Source organism: Monodon monoceros, unplaced genomic scaffold (assembly GCF_005190385.1).
Source record: "Monodon monoceros isolate NGI ecotype Baffin Bay Population unplaced genomic scaffold, NGI_Narwhal_1 Super_Scaffold_18, whole genome shotgun sequence".
NCBI lineage: Eukaryota > Metazoa > Chordata > Mammalia > Artiodactyla > Monodontidae > Monodon > Monodon monoceros.
Genome location: NW_021703774.1, coordinates 141247644 through 141262659, shown reverse-complemented (window position 1 = coordinate 141262659; position 15016 = coordinate 141247644). Strand labels below are relative to the sequence as shown.

General features: G+C 45.3%; 1 protein-coding gene across 1 annotated transcript in view; it reads right to left on the bottom strand.

Moving 5' to 3' along the window:
- Nucleotides 1-2931: 2931 nt before the first annotated feature.
- AGBL4 (ATP/GTP binding protein like 4) overlaps nucleotides 2932-15016 on the bottom strand; it is a 1273876-nt gene continuing 1261791 nt past the window's right edge. Inside the window, exons 12-13 of the mRNA XM_029227007.1 lie at nucleotides 9154-9250; nucleotides 2932-3049 (exon numbers count right to left, since the gene is read on the bottom strand). Coding sequence (XP_029082840.1) covers nucleotides 2932-3049; nucleotides 9154-9250 — 215 coding nt within the window. The remainder of the gene's footprint in view (nucleotides 3050-9153; nucleotides 9251-15016) is intronic.

Sequence of the window (15016 nt, the reverse complement as noted above, 5' to 3'; positions counted from 1 at the left end):
GAGAGGCAGACATCCCTTTTGCAAACACATCCTACAGTCTGCCTTATAGCCATGTATTTTTCCCTCATAAGGATTGCTGAATGTTAGCAGGGTCCATATTCTGTAATTCAGAGACACCTAATGTCACTTGTTTAGTGTTAAATGTTACTTTTTGTACTGTACACTCCATTGTCTGACATCAGGAATGTAAGTCCCATCTCATGTCGTTTCTCTTCAGAGTTATAGAATAGGAGGTGATGCCACTGAGCATCCAGCATCCCCCTAGAGTTCCTCCAGATGCTCAGTCAGATTCTGCTTGCATACCTCTACTGTTGGGGAGCTCAGTATCTCTCAACGGAGCCCATCCAATGGTCGACAACTCTATTCACTAGAAGGTTTTCCTCACGTTTGAGCTGAAATCTGTCTTACTGAGACTACCTCCCTGGATTTGGTTCTTACTTTTGGCAACATAGAGCAAGTTTGCTTTTTTGGACAAAAAGAATGTCCGAGATGTTTTCTTCAACTTTTTAGAGATTGCGATCTTGCTTTCCTACCCCCGCTCCCTCTTATTTTTCATCTCAGGGATAAACGGCTCCAGTCTTCTCATCCGTTTCCAGTGGGAAATGATTTGCAGACCCCTCACCATCCTGGCCACACTCCAAATAACAGCTATCATTTATTGAGCACATTTGCTGACATTCCCCACACCTAAGTTCATCAAACCCACATAACTACTGTAATGAGGTAGACATAATTATCACCATCCTACAGGAAACTAAGATTCAGAGAGGTTAAATAACTTACCCAAGATCACATGGATATTAACAGACAGAACCAATGTTTGAATGCAGAATTAGAACCCAGAGTTGCCTGGCTCCACTAGTAGGCCTGAGCTTATAAAGCCTGTGATCTAATTAATCAACACAGTTTTTAAAAAGTGGGTCTGTAACTGAGGATATTCTATTGATAAAAAGTTGATGAAAATAAATGATTTTTTATGTCAATGAAGATTTGCTAAAATGGATATCAGTTTACTCCCAGTAAAATGTAAATTGGAAATGTACTATGTCATTATTTAATATGCAGTATAAATCTATAAAATGATCCACCTTAGCACCAAAAATAAAGGAGGGCCTAGGGCTTCCCTGGTGGCGCAGTGGTTGAGAGTCCGCCTGCCGATGCAGGGGACACGGGTTCGTGCCCCGGTCCGGGAAGATCCCACATGCCGCGGAGTGGCTGGGCTCGTGAGCCATGGCTGCTGAGCCTGCGCGTCCGGAGCCTGTGCTCCACACCGGGAGAGGCCACAACAGTGAGAGGCCCACGTACCGCAAAAAAAAAAAAAAAGGGGGGGGCCTAAATATGGTCACGTTATGGAAGCAGTCTGACCAGGGAAAAGTAGATCTGGACTATCATCTCTGATTTTATGCGATCTCTCTCTATTTATGCCGTCTCAAGAGATGCTCTTGTTTCTGAAAGCTCTGCCACACTGTTGGCTCGTGCTGAGATGGTTGCATTCAAATAAACTCCCCAGGACTCTGCTGCACGAGCTACTGGAAAGTCAAGCCTTGACTGTTCTTCCTTATCTTCATGACAGAGTCCCTGACAGCAAAGTGAGCGTTACACCAAATTGGGTCAACCGGCTGGTTCTTGAGGGAGTGAGAGACCTAGAAGGAAAGGTGCCAAGAACGCCCAGAGGAACACAGGAGCTGCATAAAGCACTTTATTTGTGTTCTTCTGGGCAACAAGAACCCAGGGGAGAAGCTGTATATACAACACAACATTTGTAGCCGACTAACATATGGTTCTTTGTTTTCATTTCTGAAAAGCAATAAGCAAAGGAAGCATAAGCTTTGCTCTCAATTTTTGCAACAAAGTTTGAGAATCTCGACCCCCAAACAAAAGAATGCTAAACTGAAGCTTTGTGCTAAAGGCCCTCCCTCCCTTGAGCCTCCCTTTCTCTCCCTATCTCCTAATCCTTATTTCCGGGAGGTCATTTTAATTAGCAGGCTGTCATGGTGACTCAGCCTGCTGCTGCCTCACAGACAGGCAGGGAGCCGACTCCCCTGGACCCATTCATCATGAAAGGCACTTTACTCCGTAGAAAAATGCACAATATTTTATCATCCCCACCTGCCTCAGAGTGCATCCTTTTGTCTTTTGCATCTCCTGTCCCTGGCGGTCTGCCTCCTCCCCCCTGTTGCAGATTTTCCATGTCCTTGTCTTCAGTGGTCAGGTTTGATCTCAGACACCAAGATCTAGAGATCTTAACCATGAGAGACCTTTTGGAATGTGTGTCTATTACTTTTTGTTTTAGGAGCTAAAGATTCAATGAAACGACCCAGGTCATTGGGACATAGCTCTCAGAGCAGTTTTCTGAAGTTGCATGCTGGGGTTTAGGGGAGTCAGGGAGCATGCAGCTCATAAATTAACCGTATGTCTAAGACCATCGTGATCTCAAAAATTCTGTCCCATTGTTCCCAACTGTGCATTTGTCTTCGTGTTGTATGTGTTGTTGCTATTGTTCTGGGTCAGCAAATGTGGACACTGCATTTCTAAAACCGAAAACAACTGTAGCCTAGTCTAAACGGTAAACATCTGTAGTAACTGCACAACTTAGAACAGTAAAGGGGCTGGAAAGCAGTGACCTGAGAAGGGACGTGTGGGTTTTCTCTTCCTGTGAGGGTCTCTATGTTGTGGAAAATAGCATCTGTACTCATCTGGTTTGAATCTCCTATTTTGTTCCTAAGCCTGAAGGTGAAGGCTCACAATTGATTTTCCACTGGTAAAAGGGAAAATCGATGATGAAATTTCTCATGTTTTCCCTTCCCTTTCACTAGCTTATACATTATCTCACAGCCATTATCTTGGAAACTAGAGAAGGGTGATTAATTTCATGCCCCAGCAGAAAATGCATGCTCCTGCCACCACAAGACCACCCCGGACTCCACGTCTTTAAAAAGAGTTTGAAGGGTCTTTGTGGTTCACTGAGCTCTTCTTGCCCCCTTTGCTGTTGGGGTGGCTGCTGGCTGGGCCCCGCAGGAGTGGGCGCTTGTAGGGGGGGCGTTCTTTCCTGCAAAGGGGGAGATAACAGAAAGAGAGAAGAAAGACAGCACATACACACGCTGTACTGCAATCATTTGTGTGCATGTCTATCTCCCCCCACTGGACTGTGACCTCCGAGGAGCAGTGGCCTTGACTTCCTCTTCTCTGCATCCCAGGAACCCAGCCCAGGGCCTGGTTCAAAGCAGGCAGCATGACTCAATGGAATGACTGTTAGATGAATGGATGGATACGTTGTATCATTCTGGTTCTGGAGAAAACCTAACTGTCCTATAGTTACAAGTCTTCCACACTTCCAACTTGATTCTAACTCATTCTATCCATTTCACAACAGGATGGGCATGAACCCATAGATGAATTGCAGCTCGGCAGATCCAGGGAGCTCATTCCCTTCATAACCATCATGGGCTCCAGAGTTCCCTTTATATTTCTCAGTATAGCCTAATTATGGCACTTCATGGTGGGTCTGTCTCCCCTACAATCTTGGGGGCTCTCTGAAGGCAGAGATGTGTCTAGTTCATCTCTGTATCTCAGCACCCAGCACCCAATGCGATAGCTTTAACACTGCTCTTCAGCAATTATTCACTGTCTGTCCTGCTCACACACTAGGCTATGAGCTTCTGATAGGCAGGGGCCCAGTTTATGCAGTTTGCAGTTTTCCTCATACGGGGCCTTGTCTGTGTGTTATGTGGCTGAGTAACAAATTGATGCATCATTCATTCAAGCATTGGATTAAGATTTATTTGCAGCGGAAAGATTAGCCAAAATCCAGAAAGAACTGAACTGGATTCCCTGGTCAGCTCTATGTGAGAGGTACGACCTTGAGCAAGCTGTTTAACTTCTCTGAGTTTCATTTACAAAACGAGGATAAAATATTCCAATCTTGGAGGGTGGTGTGAGGTTAAATGAGATAATATGAATAAACTCACCTAGCATCTTCCTTTGCCTACTATAACTTACAAAGGCATGGTGCTAGGTGCTAGGTGCTAGGTGCTAGGTATGGCCCACTGTACTCTGGGGATGACAAAGTTGAGTCAGACATTGATGCTCTCCTCAGGCTGCTTACAGTTTAGTAGAGGAGACAGTTATACAAAATAATTACACAAAATAATAAATAATAAAGAACTACAATGCATGGAAGAAAATGGTAATGCCACAAATATGGGAATCTCTAGGGCCGTTTGATTTAGGATTCAAGATGTGACTTCTTATAACTCATGATGCTCTGACCCTGGAGTATCATTTTCCTTCATTGCCGATGAGTCATGAATAAGGTAAAGACAGAACAGGTGGCAGCACACAAAAGGGACACCTTGCCCTAATGTAGCTCCTCCACCAGGAAGCCTCACTGTCTAAAATTCCACACTCATGAGGGACCTTGCTAACATAGGAAGGCCATCTAGCATGGGTGAGATACATCTAGATCTTAGTACCCATCAACAGCCTGGAACATATGCTGGAATGTTGTTTGCAGGCGACGTGATCTTGAAGAAGTCCCGTTTTCCTCTAGCCTCTGTTTCTTCATTTCTAAAATAGTAGAGCCCATGTCCTTCCTGCATCGTAGGCTCTGGTAAATGGGGTCGGGGAAGAGTTTTGCCAATTACAAGGTGCCATTCATATGTCACTGAGAGTGTGGGTCTTCACACCCAAAGGAAGCATGGGAAATAAGTTGGGTTTGTTTCTTTGCGGGTGAAGGCCAGGTATGATCACAGGTGGGGCAGCCCCAGGCAGATGGTGTGCGTGGGGAGAGGGTGTGCAGTGGCTGGGGAGGAGTGTGAACGTGCAGAATGACTCTGGGGCCATTACAGAGCCAAAGAGCACCTGCAGCTCAAGATGGGGGCACAGAGAGAGGCACTGGTAGGCAAGCATCTCACACCTGGGCCCCACAGAGATGCTCCTTTTCCTTTCGTGCCCTCCAGACTCACCTCCTTTGGGAAGCTGACTCCCCGGAAGATAAGCCTCTCTCTTCCAGAGGCTTCTGCAGCACTTTGTGCCTAATCTCTTAGTACGCCGCTTTCTAGGGAGCTCTTTGCCCAGCTATTTCTCTCACGGGACTGTGGGTTGGATGCATTTGATTTTTCTCTACAATTCCTGAGTGGTATGGAGTAGATGCTTGAAGGTTGTTTGATGAATTGAATGAATTTTTAGTCCCATCTTTATCACCTCTATTGCCCTAAACATCCTGGCCTGTCATTGCCTTAGAACGTGTCTTTTCAGGTTCAGCTCCCTGCCTCTTACAACCTTTCCCTCAACCTGGAATGCCCTCTCTCCTCTTTCTGTTTCATCCATTGGAATTCTACATGTCCTTTGAAACCAAGTTCAAGCCCCACTTCATCCATGAAGCCTTCCTGGGATACTCCTGCTGGCTGCCGAATGTTTGCCAGATGGTGTGGGAGAGTAATTTCTGATTGAGTCTCACTTTTCACTATAACACGAAGGGGTTGAAGTAGACGATCCTTAGGGGCTTCCTCAGTTCTACCATTTTATGAATCATACATTTAGGGCTTATTTAGGACCTACTCCCAGCTAGGCTCTGCACCTGGCACTAAGGATACAGGAGTGATAAAATAATTCCTCAAGGAGCAACCCATCTAGTGGAGGAGCCAGACATGCAAAGATGTCACAACACGCAAAGATGCTGTGACAATACGCTATGGGACGTACCATGCACACGTATGTGCAAAACGCAGTTCGGGATCCAGCAGAGAGGAAGGAGCTCTACCTCAGGTGGAGAGCAAGGACAAAAACACAGAGGTATGATGTCTGGACTGGGCTTTGTAAGATAAGTTGGCATTTGTCATCTACAGACAGTAAGGGAGAACATTCCAGAAAGAAGGAAAAGGATGAACATGGAGGTATGACTTGCTGACTGGGGTATAAAGTGGTAGAAAGCAGGTGGGGTGGAGAAGGTGCTCACAAGGGAAAGGTGTGTGCTAGGAGGCTGCATATGAAGTTTTAAATGTAGGCCAGGGCCTTGAACAGCCGGAAGACGAACTGAAATGGGGAGCCATGGACGGTGTTTTGAAAGAGGGCACAATCTGACAGGTAACTGAGCACATTTACACATTGCTCAGTATTGTCTGTTATCTTTGCATGTGTACATGCTTTCTCCTCTGTGGATCTGAGCTCCTGATGGGCAGAGGTTATCTATGTTCCCCCAGCATCCAGGGCAGGGCCTGCCACATGGCGGGCTCCAGTGTGACGCAGAGCTGATGATTCCCACTCCCATGCCCCACACACATATCCAAACCCCAGCGTGGAGGCAGCCCACTGGCACTGAGCCTGAGGCCACCTTACACTTAGAGGCCCACCCTCCGTGTTCATGCTCTGTCTCCCCACAGAGGCTTACCTGGCCTGCTCATTTCCCCTGTCTAATTTGTATGCACCTCGATGGGGCATTTTGTGTCACTGTGGTCGAGATAAGCGTGGGGTCTCAGCTCTGGTCATCAACGCCATGTCCCTGAGCCTTCACTCTCAGGCCCACATCCTGGCCTCCCCAGGGACCGTCCCCAAAGGGTGGCACAGCACCCAGGGATGCTGACAGGCTCCTACCAGCGCGTGGGTGGAAACTGACACAGTATAATTATCCGTAGAGATGAGAGAAAACAAAGATTAATTTCGAGTCAGAACATATAATTTTCCTTTAAAACCAGAACTGCTCTTTCATGTACGTTATTTGATGCTTGGGTGGAAAATAATACAAAAATTGGGAAGTATTCAAGTCCCACATCAGAGCCTTGTATCCTCCTGAGATTCATTTTTTCAAGAACTGCTGACCAGTTGAGAGCTAAGTCATATTCATAGTTTGATGAGGTAGAGATGTGGGGATGGAGAGAGTTTTTATTTTATTTTTCTTAGGCGAAGGGTGGGCGCATTTACCACAAGTCCTCAAGGCTATGAACTTTGAGGAATGAGCTCTCCAGCTCTTCTCTAACAAGGGCTCCAAAGCTCAGGGAAATGAGGTCCCGTGAGCAGGGCTCTGAACCCCTGAATGCTTTAGACCCAGTTGCAGGGTCCTGCCTTCCCATCCCAGAGGACTCTTCACTAACTGACACTGAGGACGCCAGGCTGGGGATGCTGGGTCCTGGCTCTAGCCATGGCTGTGACCAAGCCTGTCTGCTCCCTGGGCCTCAACACCTCATCTGCATGATGACGATGGCTACTCTCCCTGGATGTCAGCACCATTTTACCGACAGTGTAACATTCAAGAACCAAGTGGGAAAGGATCGGGATAATTTTATTCAGGCTGACAGAGGACCTGAAAGAGACAATCTCCAAATTAACTTGTAAATGAGATTCTAACAATTCTTTTGAGTTTTACGGAGCTTTAAATTTTTAAGAACATAACCAAGGACTTCTAAGGATGAATTGAGCACCATTCTCTAGAGGTGAGCTCTTCAACGTCGGGGTCACGCCTTAATCATTTACTCGTTCAAGCACCCCGTCTGCCCAGACACTTGGCACAAAGTGTTGTTTTTCCTAAGTGAGTGAATGAAGGGATGTATACATGCACGCATGCTCAGTACAGCCTAGGCACTGTGGGAGCACAGAGAAGAAACACAGATGCTCCTTCTGAAGGCTAATCCACCAGGACGGGGGGGAACAACCTGAGACAAAGTATGAGTCAGAGTACATTGTGTTGCAGACTCCTTGTGGAGCTGGGACTCAAGAGGTGGGACTCCCGGCCTGATGGGACGTGGGTCCTGAGAGATCATCCAGCCCAACCAGACAAGACCAGGGACTTGCCCCAGGCTGTGATGAGCTGTCTGGAAATCTGGGACTGCACCCCAGAAGCCAGAGGAGATGGAAACATTTATTAAGCACCTACTGGCGGCCAGGCACTACAGCACGCTTGTATCTAATTTTTAAAACCATCCTTTAGGTACCCACTTTAGGTAGGAGGAGAAAGATTTCACGAGGCCAGGAAGCTTGCCTAACATCCCACAAGCTAGCATGAGCTTGAGACAGAATTTGAACCCACACTGAGGTGGAGCTTAGCTGGACTTCAGTCCAGCTTTAGAATCATAAACGCCTAGGATCAAATTCTGCCTCTGCCAAAGTATCTTTGACCTCAGGCAATTCTCGTCACCTTTCTGAGCTTCCTTTTCCTCATTTGTAATATGAGGAATAGTCTAGGAGGACTGAATAAGACCATATACAAAAAGTACTTTGCTCAATAAATAGTAGTGATTAACACTGTGTTTTGTTAATAACAGGTAGGGAGGAAGGTACATCAGGGCAAAAGCCCTGAGACAGCAAAGCATTTGGGCAAGGTCATGGGCAAGGTCAGTGGGAAGACTGGTCTGGCAGGAGCAGTAAGTTTGATATCGTCATGTCCTTCAAGGAAGCTGGACCACTAGGAGAGTAGGAGATGAGGTCAAGAGGTAGGACGGGGCCAGCACATTCCAGATGCCACTGGGTGTCACTGCCCAGATGCTCACTGGGTTCACCGCCAGCAGTCATGGGAACACCCAGCACTCTGGGCTCTGGTCCAGCCCTCAGGAAGGACACTCATCTCCTAACCTTGTTTCTTCACCAGCTCAAGAAGTTGGCCCCAGCAGAGGACCTGAGGGGAAACTTCTCAGGGATGTGTCTTCTCAGCCCTGAGCCTTTGCATCTTGACAGAAGGGGACTCTCATGTGCTCGGGGTACGTACATGCCTGGCACTGTGCAGGGTGCTCTAACACACATCTCTTAATAATCTTCTAAGTGAGCACCACTGTCCCCACTTTACAGATGAGGAAATTGAAGGATCAGAGACCTTATGAGCCTAGATGACATAGGAGCTATTAGATAAAGTAGCATATGGAAACACGCAGACTAGCTTGGAACAGTGACTGGACTCGGCCTCCCAGCAACTTCCATCCCTGTCGGTTGCCATGTTAGACCCAGAAATGTGACCAACCCCTCACTGTCTGACCCCATAATTATACTTCAACTCAGGAAATGTGCTGTTAAGCCCTTCTGCTCCGTACACTCTCTGCGGCAGGGCCAATCATCTTTCCCGTGACGCAGATGGGAAACCGAGGGACAGAGAGAGGCTAAGGGAAGCTGCCCCTAACAAGAAGCCAGTGAAGCAGGACGCAAGCCCCCGCTGCTCTGCTCAGCACTTACCGCAGGCTTGGCATGGGGGTCGCCACTTTCTCGACCATGGGGTTCAGCCGGTAATAATCCAGAAACGTTCTCGCCACGTTCCGCCCCAGCTTCATATCTGCAAGGGTGGGTGTTAAGGAGCAACTCTGGACTAGTAAGAAAAGTGAGAACAGTCACAAGACAGTATCACCACTCACTATTCTAAGTGTTGTATGTACTGTCTTTTGATTTTCACGAAACCTTAAATATTATTGATAGATACTATTATTTTCCTCATTTTCCAGACGAGGAAACTGAGATGTGGAGAAGTCCAGTAATTTGCCCAAGGTCACAGAACCGGGAAGGAGAGGAGCCAGGATATGGGTCTAGGTAGTCTTACCCCGAAGCCTGTGTTCAGAGCTTTTAGAACCTACTGCATCCCTTTGGGAATCATTGGGCTTCCATGGTCTGCCTTCAGGTGGCTTGGGGTGGAGGCAGATAAGCAAGACCCGAGGGCAAGAGACCCTTTGTTGCATATAGACCAGGGCCTACTTGACCCCGGGGATTAGTCATCTACTTTGGTAACCTTGGGGACAATGGGTTCGAGCCCTGCTCCGGGAAGATCCCACATGCTGTGGAGCAACTAAGCCCGTGCGCTACAACTACTGAGCCTGTGCTGTAGAGTCCGTGAGCCACAACTACTGAAGCCCACGTGCCACAACTACTGATCCCGTGCACCTAGAGCCTGTGCTCTGCAACAAGAGAAGCCACCGCAATGAGAAGCCCATGTGCCACAATGAAGAGGAGCCCCCGCTCACCGCAACTAGAGAAAGCCTGTGCGCAGCAACGAAGACCCAGTGCAGCCAAAACTAAACAAACAAACAAACAAACAAAACAGTAAGAGCAACAGGGGCAGAGAGGAAGGGAGGGGTTCCTGTGGACGGGGCTGAAAGACTGTAGTAGAAGTTTTGGGATCAAATGTACCTAATCCGAATCCGAATCCTGGCTCGGCCACATGCTGTGTGGGGCAGATTGTACTTTCCAAAGATGTCTGCAACAATGTCTCCCATCTCACCTGTTATTCTATGATGTGACCTTGACACTCCCTCCACTGAGAGGTGGCATCTATATCCCCTCTCTCTGAAGCTGAGTGGGCTTTGTGACTCACTTGCCACCAAAGGAATGGCAGAAGTGACAGTGTGGGACTTCTGAGGAGAGGCCAGAAAAGCAGATATAACTTGCACCTTTCCTGCTCGAATGTTCCAGCTGGGGCCCTGAACTTCCAGGCAAGCTGTCTGACTGCCCTGAGGCCAGCATGCTGTGAGGAAGCCCAAACTAACCCATGGAGGGGCTGCAGGGAGAGGCCCTGAGACTTTGTGGAGAGATTACTTTAGAGAGAGGTTCCTGGCCAGCCCGCAGCAGCTCCTCCAGCACACTACAGCTCCAGCTCCAGCTCCAGCCACTGTCTCACTGCCGCTGCGTCAACGATGCCAAGCTAAGAGTACTCAGGGGAGCCCTTCCCAAATTTCTGACCCACAGAAAACAAGAGAGAGTAGCTGTGGTTTTAAACATTAAGTTTGGGGGAGATTTGTTACGCAGCAGAGGAGAACTGAAACACAGTGTGGCCTTGCAGAGGCTTTCCCATCTCCCTGAGCCCTCATTTCCTCACCTGTAAAATGTGAATAACAATGCCTGCCTCACAGGATTATGGTGGTGAGGTATGTCACTAACACGTGGGTGCTGACTAAGTAAGTGCATGAATGGGGCCAGAGGGAAGCCTGAACCCTTCCTCCTGACCTGCAGTGAACGCCAGATTCGCCCAGACTGGAAGCAAGCCTAGGAGATCTCCTTGGTACTCAATACTCCTGGGCTCTACAAGGTGGAGGAGTTGGGCTGTTGCAGTAAAATGTCCCTCAGTGAGGTGCTGATCATTTCAGCAAGCTCTGTTTAAAAGACAGTGTTTTAAAGGTGGGAATTGTCAGGGACAACCCTCTTTCTCTTTCCAATAGTATTACATATTTCCTAAGCCCTGAGAGCCTCACTCCAGATTATTTACTGCACTGGCCCTGCTGGAGTCAAGAAATGAGACGTGGGTGACAGGAGTGAAGAGACTGACTGAACATTTTCAATTAAAACAAGCTGTCTTTGAACAAAGATTTAAGATCTAGGCAAGGAGAAAGCAATAGCTCTCTTGGCTGGAACCTTTTCTGATATACTGCAGAAATAAGAGAGAAAAAAATTGGGGTGAAAACTCCCAACTCTTCATTGCCAACAAAAACCTCAGAACGGCCTGTAAATTCAAAATGTCATCCTCCTCAGATTCTTCTGTAGCTCCCGATGGGCTTCTCGCAGAGGGCAGGAACAGGCAGCAGGTGGGATCAGGGCCCTTGAATCAGAGAAGCAGGAGGGTTTGTCTGGGGTTGTCTGAAACTCAGACTGACTTGGTGACTTCTGCCCAGAGCTGTTTTAAAGTAAAAGGTGGGCGTCAATAGCTCCAGCACTTGGTGGGACGCTTTAACAGGCAATGAGGGCTGGGATATTCTCATTCATTCATTCACTTGTTCATTCATTCTAACATTCTGGGGGCTCCTCCCATGTGTGTACTGGCATGAAGAAGGGCAGAGATTGAGCTTAAAGAAGAATTAGACAAATTCTGTTTACAGTCTAGAAGAGGAAACTAACATGTCCCAACTAACTCTACTAGCAAACAGGCTGTTGCATTCTCACCTTTACAAAAGCAACTACCATTTTTTTCCCTAGCATACCCTGGGCACCGTACAGTGTACTTACTTACTGTCGATAACCCCCACCACATCCCTGCAAGGCCGAAGCACAATTCGACACATATTTAACAGGAAACTGAAAAAAGCAGACTTTGCATAATTGACCCAGAGCCTTGTGCCTCGAAAGTGATAGAGGTGGCATATGAACCTGTGTCTTTTATTTATTTATTTTAACATCTTTATTGGAGTATAATTGCTTTACAATGGTGTGTTAGTTTCCGCTTTATAAAAAAGTGAATCAGCTATACAGACACATATATCCCCATATCTCCTCCCTCTTGCATCTCCCTCCTACCCTCCCTATCCCACCTCTAGGTGGACACAAAGCACTGAGCTGATCTCCCTGTGCTATGCAGCTGTTTCCCACTAGCTATCTATTTTACATTTGGTAGCGTATATATGTCCATGCCACACTCTCACTTTGTCCCACCTTACCCTTCCCCCTCCACATGTCCTCAAGTCCATTCTCTACATCTGCATCTTTATTTCTGTCCTGCCCCTAGGTTCTTCAGAACCAATTTCTTTTTTTTTTAGATTCCATATATATGTTAGCATACAGTACATGTTTTTCTCTTTCTGACTTACTTCACTCTGTATGACAGGCTCTAGGTCTATCCACTTCACTAGAAAAAACTCAATTTCATTTCTTTTTATGGCTGAGTAATATTCCATTGTATATATGTGCCACAACTTCTTTACCAATTCATCTGTCGATGGACACTTAGGTTGCTTCCATGTCCTGGCTATTGTAAATAGTGCTGCAATGATTATTGTGGTACATGACTTTTTTGAATTATGGTTTTCTCAGGGTATACACCTAGATGTGGAATTGCTGGTTCATATGGTAGTTCTATTTTTAGTTTTTTACGGAATCTCCATACTGTTCTGCATAGTGGCTGTATCAATTTACATTCCCACCAAAAGTGCAAGAGTGTTCCCTTTTCTCCACACCCTCTCCCATATTTATTGTTTGTAGATTTTTTGATGATGGCCATTCTGACGGGTGTGTGGTGATACCTCATTGTAGTTTTGATTTGCATTTCTCTAAGGATTAGTGATGTTGAGCATCCTTTCATGTGTTTGTTGGCAATCTGTATATCTTTGGAGAAATGTCTATTTAGGTCTTCTGCCCATTTATGGATTGGGTTTTTTGCTTTTTTGATATTGAGCTTCATGAACTGCTTATAAATTTTGGAGATTAATCCTTTGTCAGTTGCTTCATTTGCAAATATTTTCTCCCATTCTGAAGGTTGTCTTTTTGTCTTGTTTATTTTTTCCTTTGCTGTGCAAAAGCTTTTAAGTTTCATTAGGTCCCATTTGTTTATTTTTGTTTTTATTTCCGTTTTTCTAGGCGGTGGGTCAAAAAGGATCTTGCTGTGATTTATGTCATGGAATATTCTGCCTATGATTTCCTCTAAGAGTTTTATAGTGTCTGGTCTTACATTTAGGTCTTTAATCCATATTGAGTTTATTTTTGTGTATAGTGTTAGCGAGTGTTCTAATTTCATTATTTTACATGCAGCTGTCCAGGTTTCCATGCACCACTTATTGAAGAGGCTGTCTTTGCTCCATTGTATATTCTTGCCTCCTTTATCAAAAATAAAATGACCATATGTGCATGGGTTTATCTCTGTGCTTTCTATCCTGTTCTATTGATCTATATTTTTGTTTTTGTGCCAGTACCATACTGTCTTGATTGCTGTAGCTTTGTAGTATAGTCTGAAGTCAGGGAGTCTGATCCCTCCAGCTCCGTTTTTCTTTCTTGAGATTGCTTTGGCTATTCGGGGTCTTTTGTGTTTACAAAGAAATTGTGAAAAAATTTTTTCTAGTCCTGTGAAAAGTGCCAGTGGTAGTTTGATAGGGATTGCATTGAATCTGTAGATTGCTTTGGGGAGTATAGTCATTTTCACAGTGTTGATTCTTCCAATCCAAGAAAATGGTATATTTCTCCATCTGTTTGTATTGTCTTTAATTTCTTTCATCAGTGTCTTATAGCTTTCTGCATACAGGTCTTTTGTCTCCTTAGGTAGGTTTATTCCTGGGTATTTTATTCTTTTTGTTGCAATGGCAAATGGAAGCGTTTCCTTAATTTCTCTTTCAGATTTTTCATCATTAGTGTATAGGAATGCAAGAGATTTCTGTGCATTAATTTTGTATCCTGCTACTTTTCCAAATTCATTGATTAGCTCTAGTATTTTTTTGTTAGTATCTTTAGAATTCTCTATGTATAGTATCATGTCATCTGCAAACAGTGACAGCTTTAATTCTTCTTTTCCAATCTGTATTCCTTTTATTTCTTTTTCTTCTCTGATTGCTGTGGCTGAACTTCCAAAACTAAGTTGAATACTACTGGTGAGCGTGGACAACCTTGTCTTGTTCCTGATTTTAGAGGAAATGGTTTCAGTTTTTCACCATTGAGAACAATGTTGGCTGTGTGTTTGTCATATATGGCCTTTATTATGTTGAGGTAAGTTCCCTCTATGCCTACTTGCTGGAGGGTTTTTATCATAAATGGGTGTTGAATTTTGTCAAAAGATTTTTCTGCATCCATTGAGATGATCATATGGTTTTTATAGTTCAGTTTTTTAATATGGTGTATCACACTGATTGATTTACTTATATTGAAGAATCCTTGCATTCCTGGGATAAACCCCACTTGATCATGTTGTATGATCCTTTTAATGTGCTGTTGGATTCTGTTTGCTAGTATTTTGGTTAGGATTTTTGCACCTATGTTCATCATTGGTATTGGCCTGTAGTTTTCTTTCTTTGTGGCATCTTTGTCTGGTTTTGGTGTCAGGGTGATGGTGGCCACATATAATGAGTTTGGGAGTGCTCCTCTCTCTGGTATATTTTGGAAGAGTTTGAGAAGAATGGGTGTTAGCTCTTCTCTAAATCTTTGATAGAATTCGCCTGTGAAGCCATCTGGTTCTGGGCTTTTGTTTGTTGGAAGATTTTTAATCACAGTTTCAATTTCAGTGCTTGTGATTGGTCTGTTTGTATTTTCTATTTCTTCCTGGTTCAGCCACAGAAGGTTGTGCTTTTTTAAGAATTCATCCATTTCTTCCAGGTTGTCCATTTTATTGGCATATAGTTGCTTGTAGTAATCTCTCATGATCCTT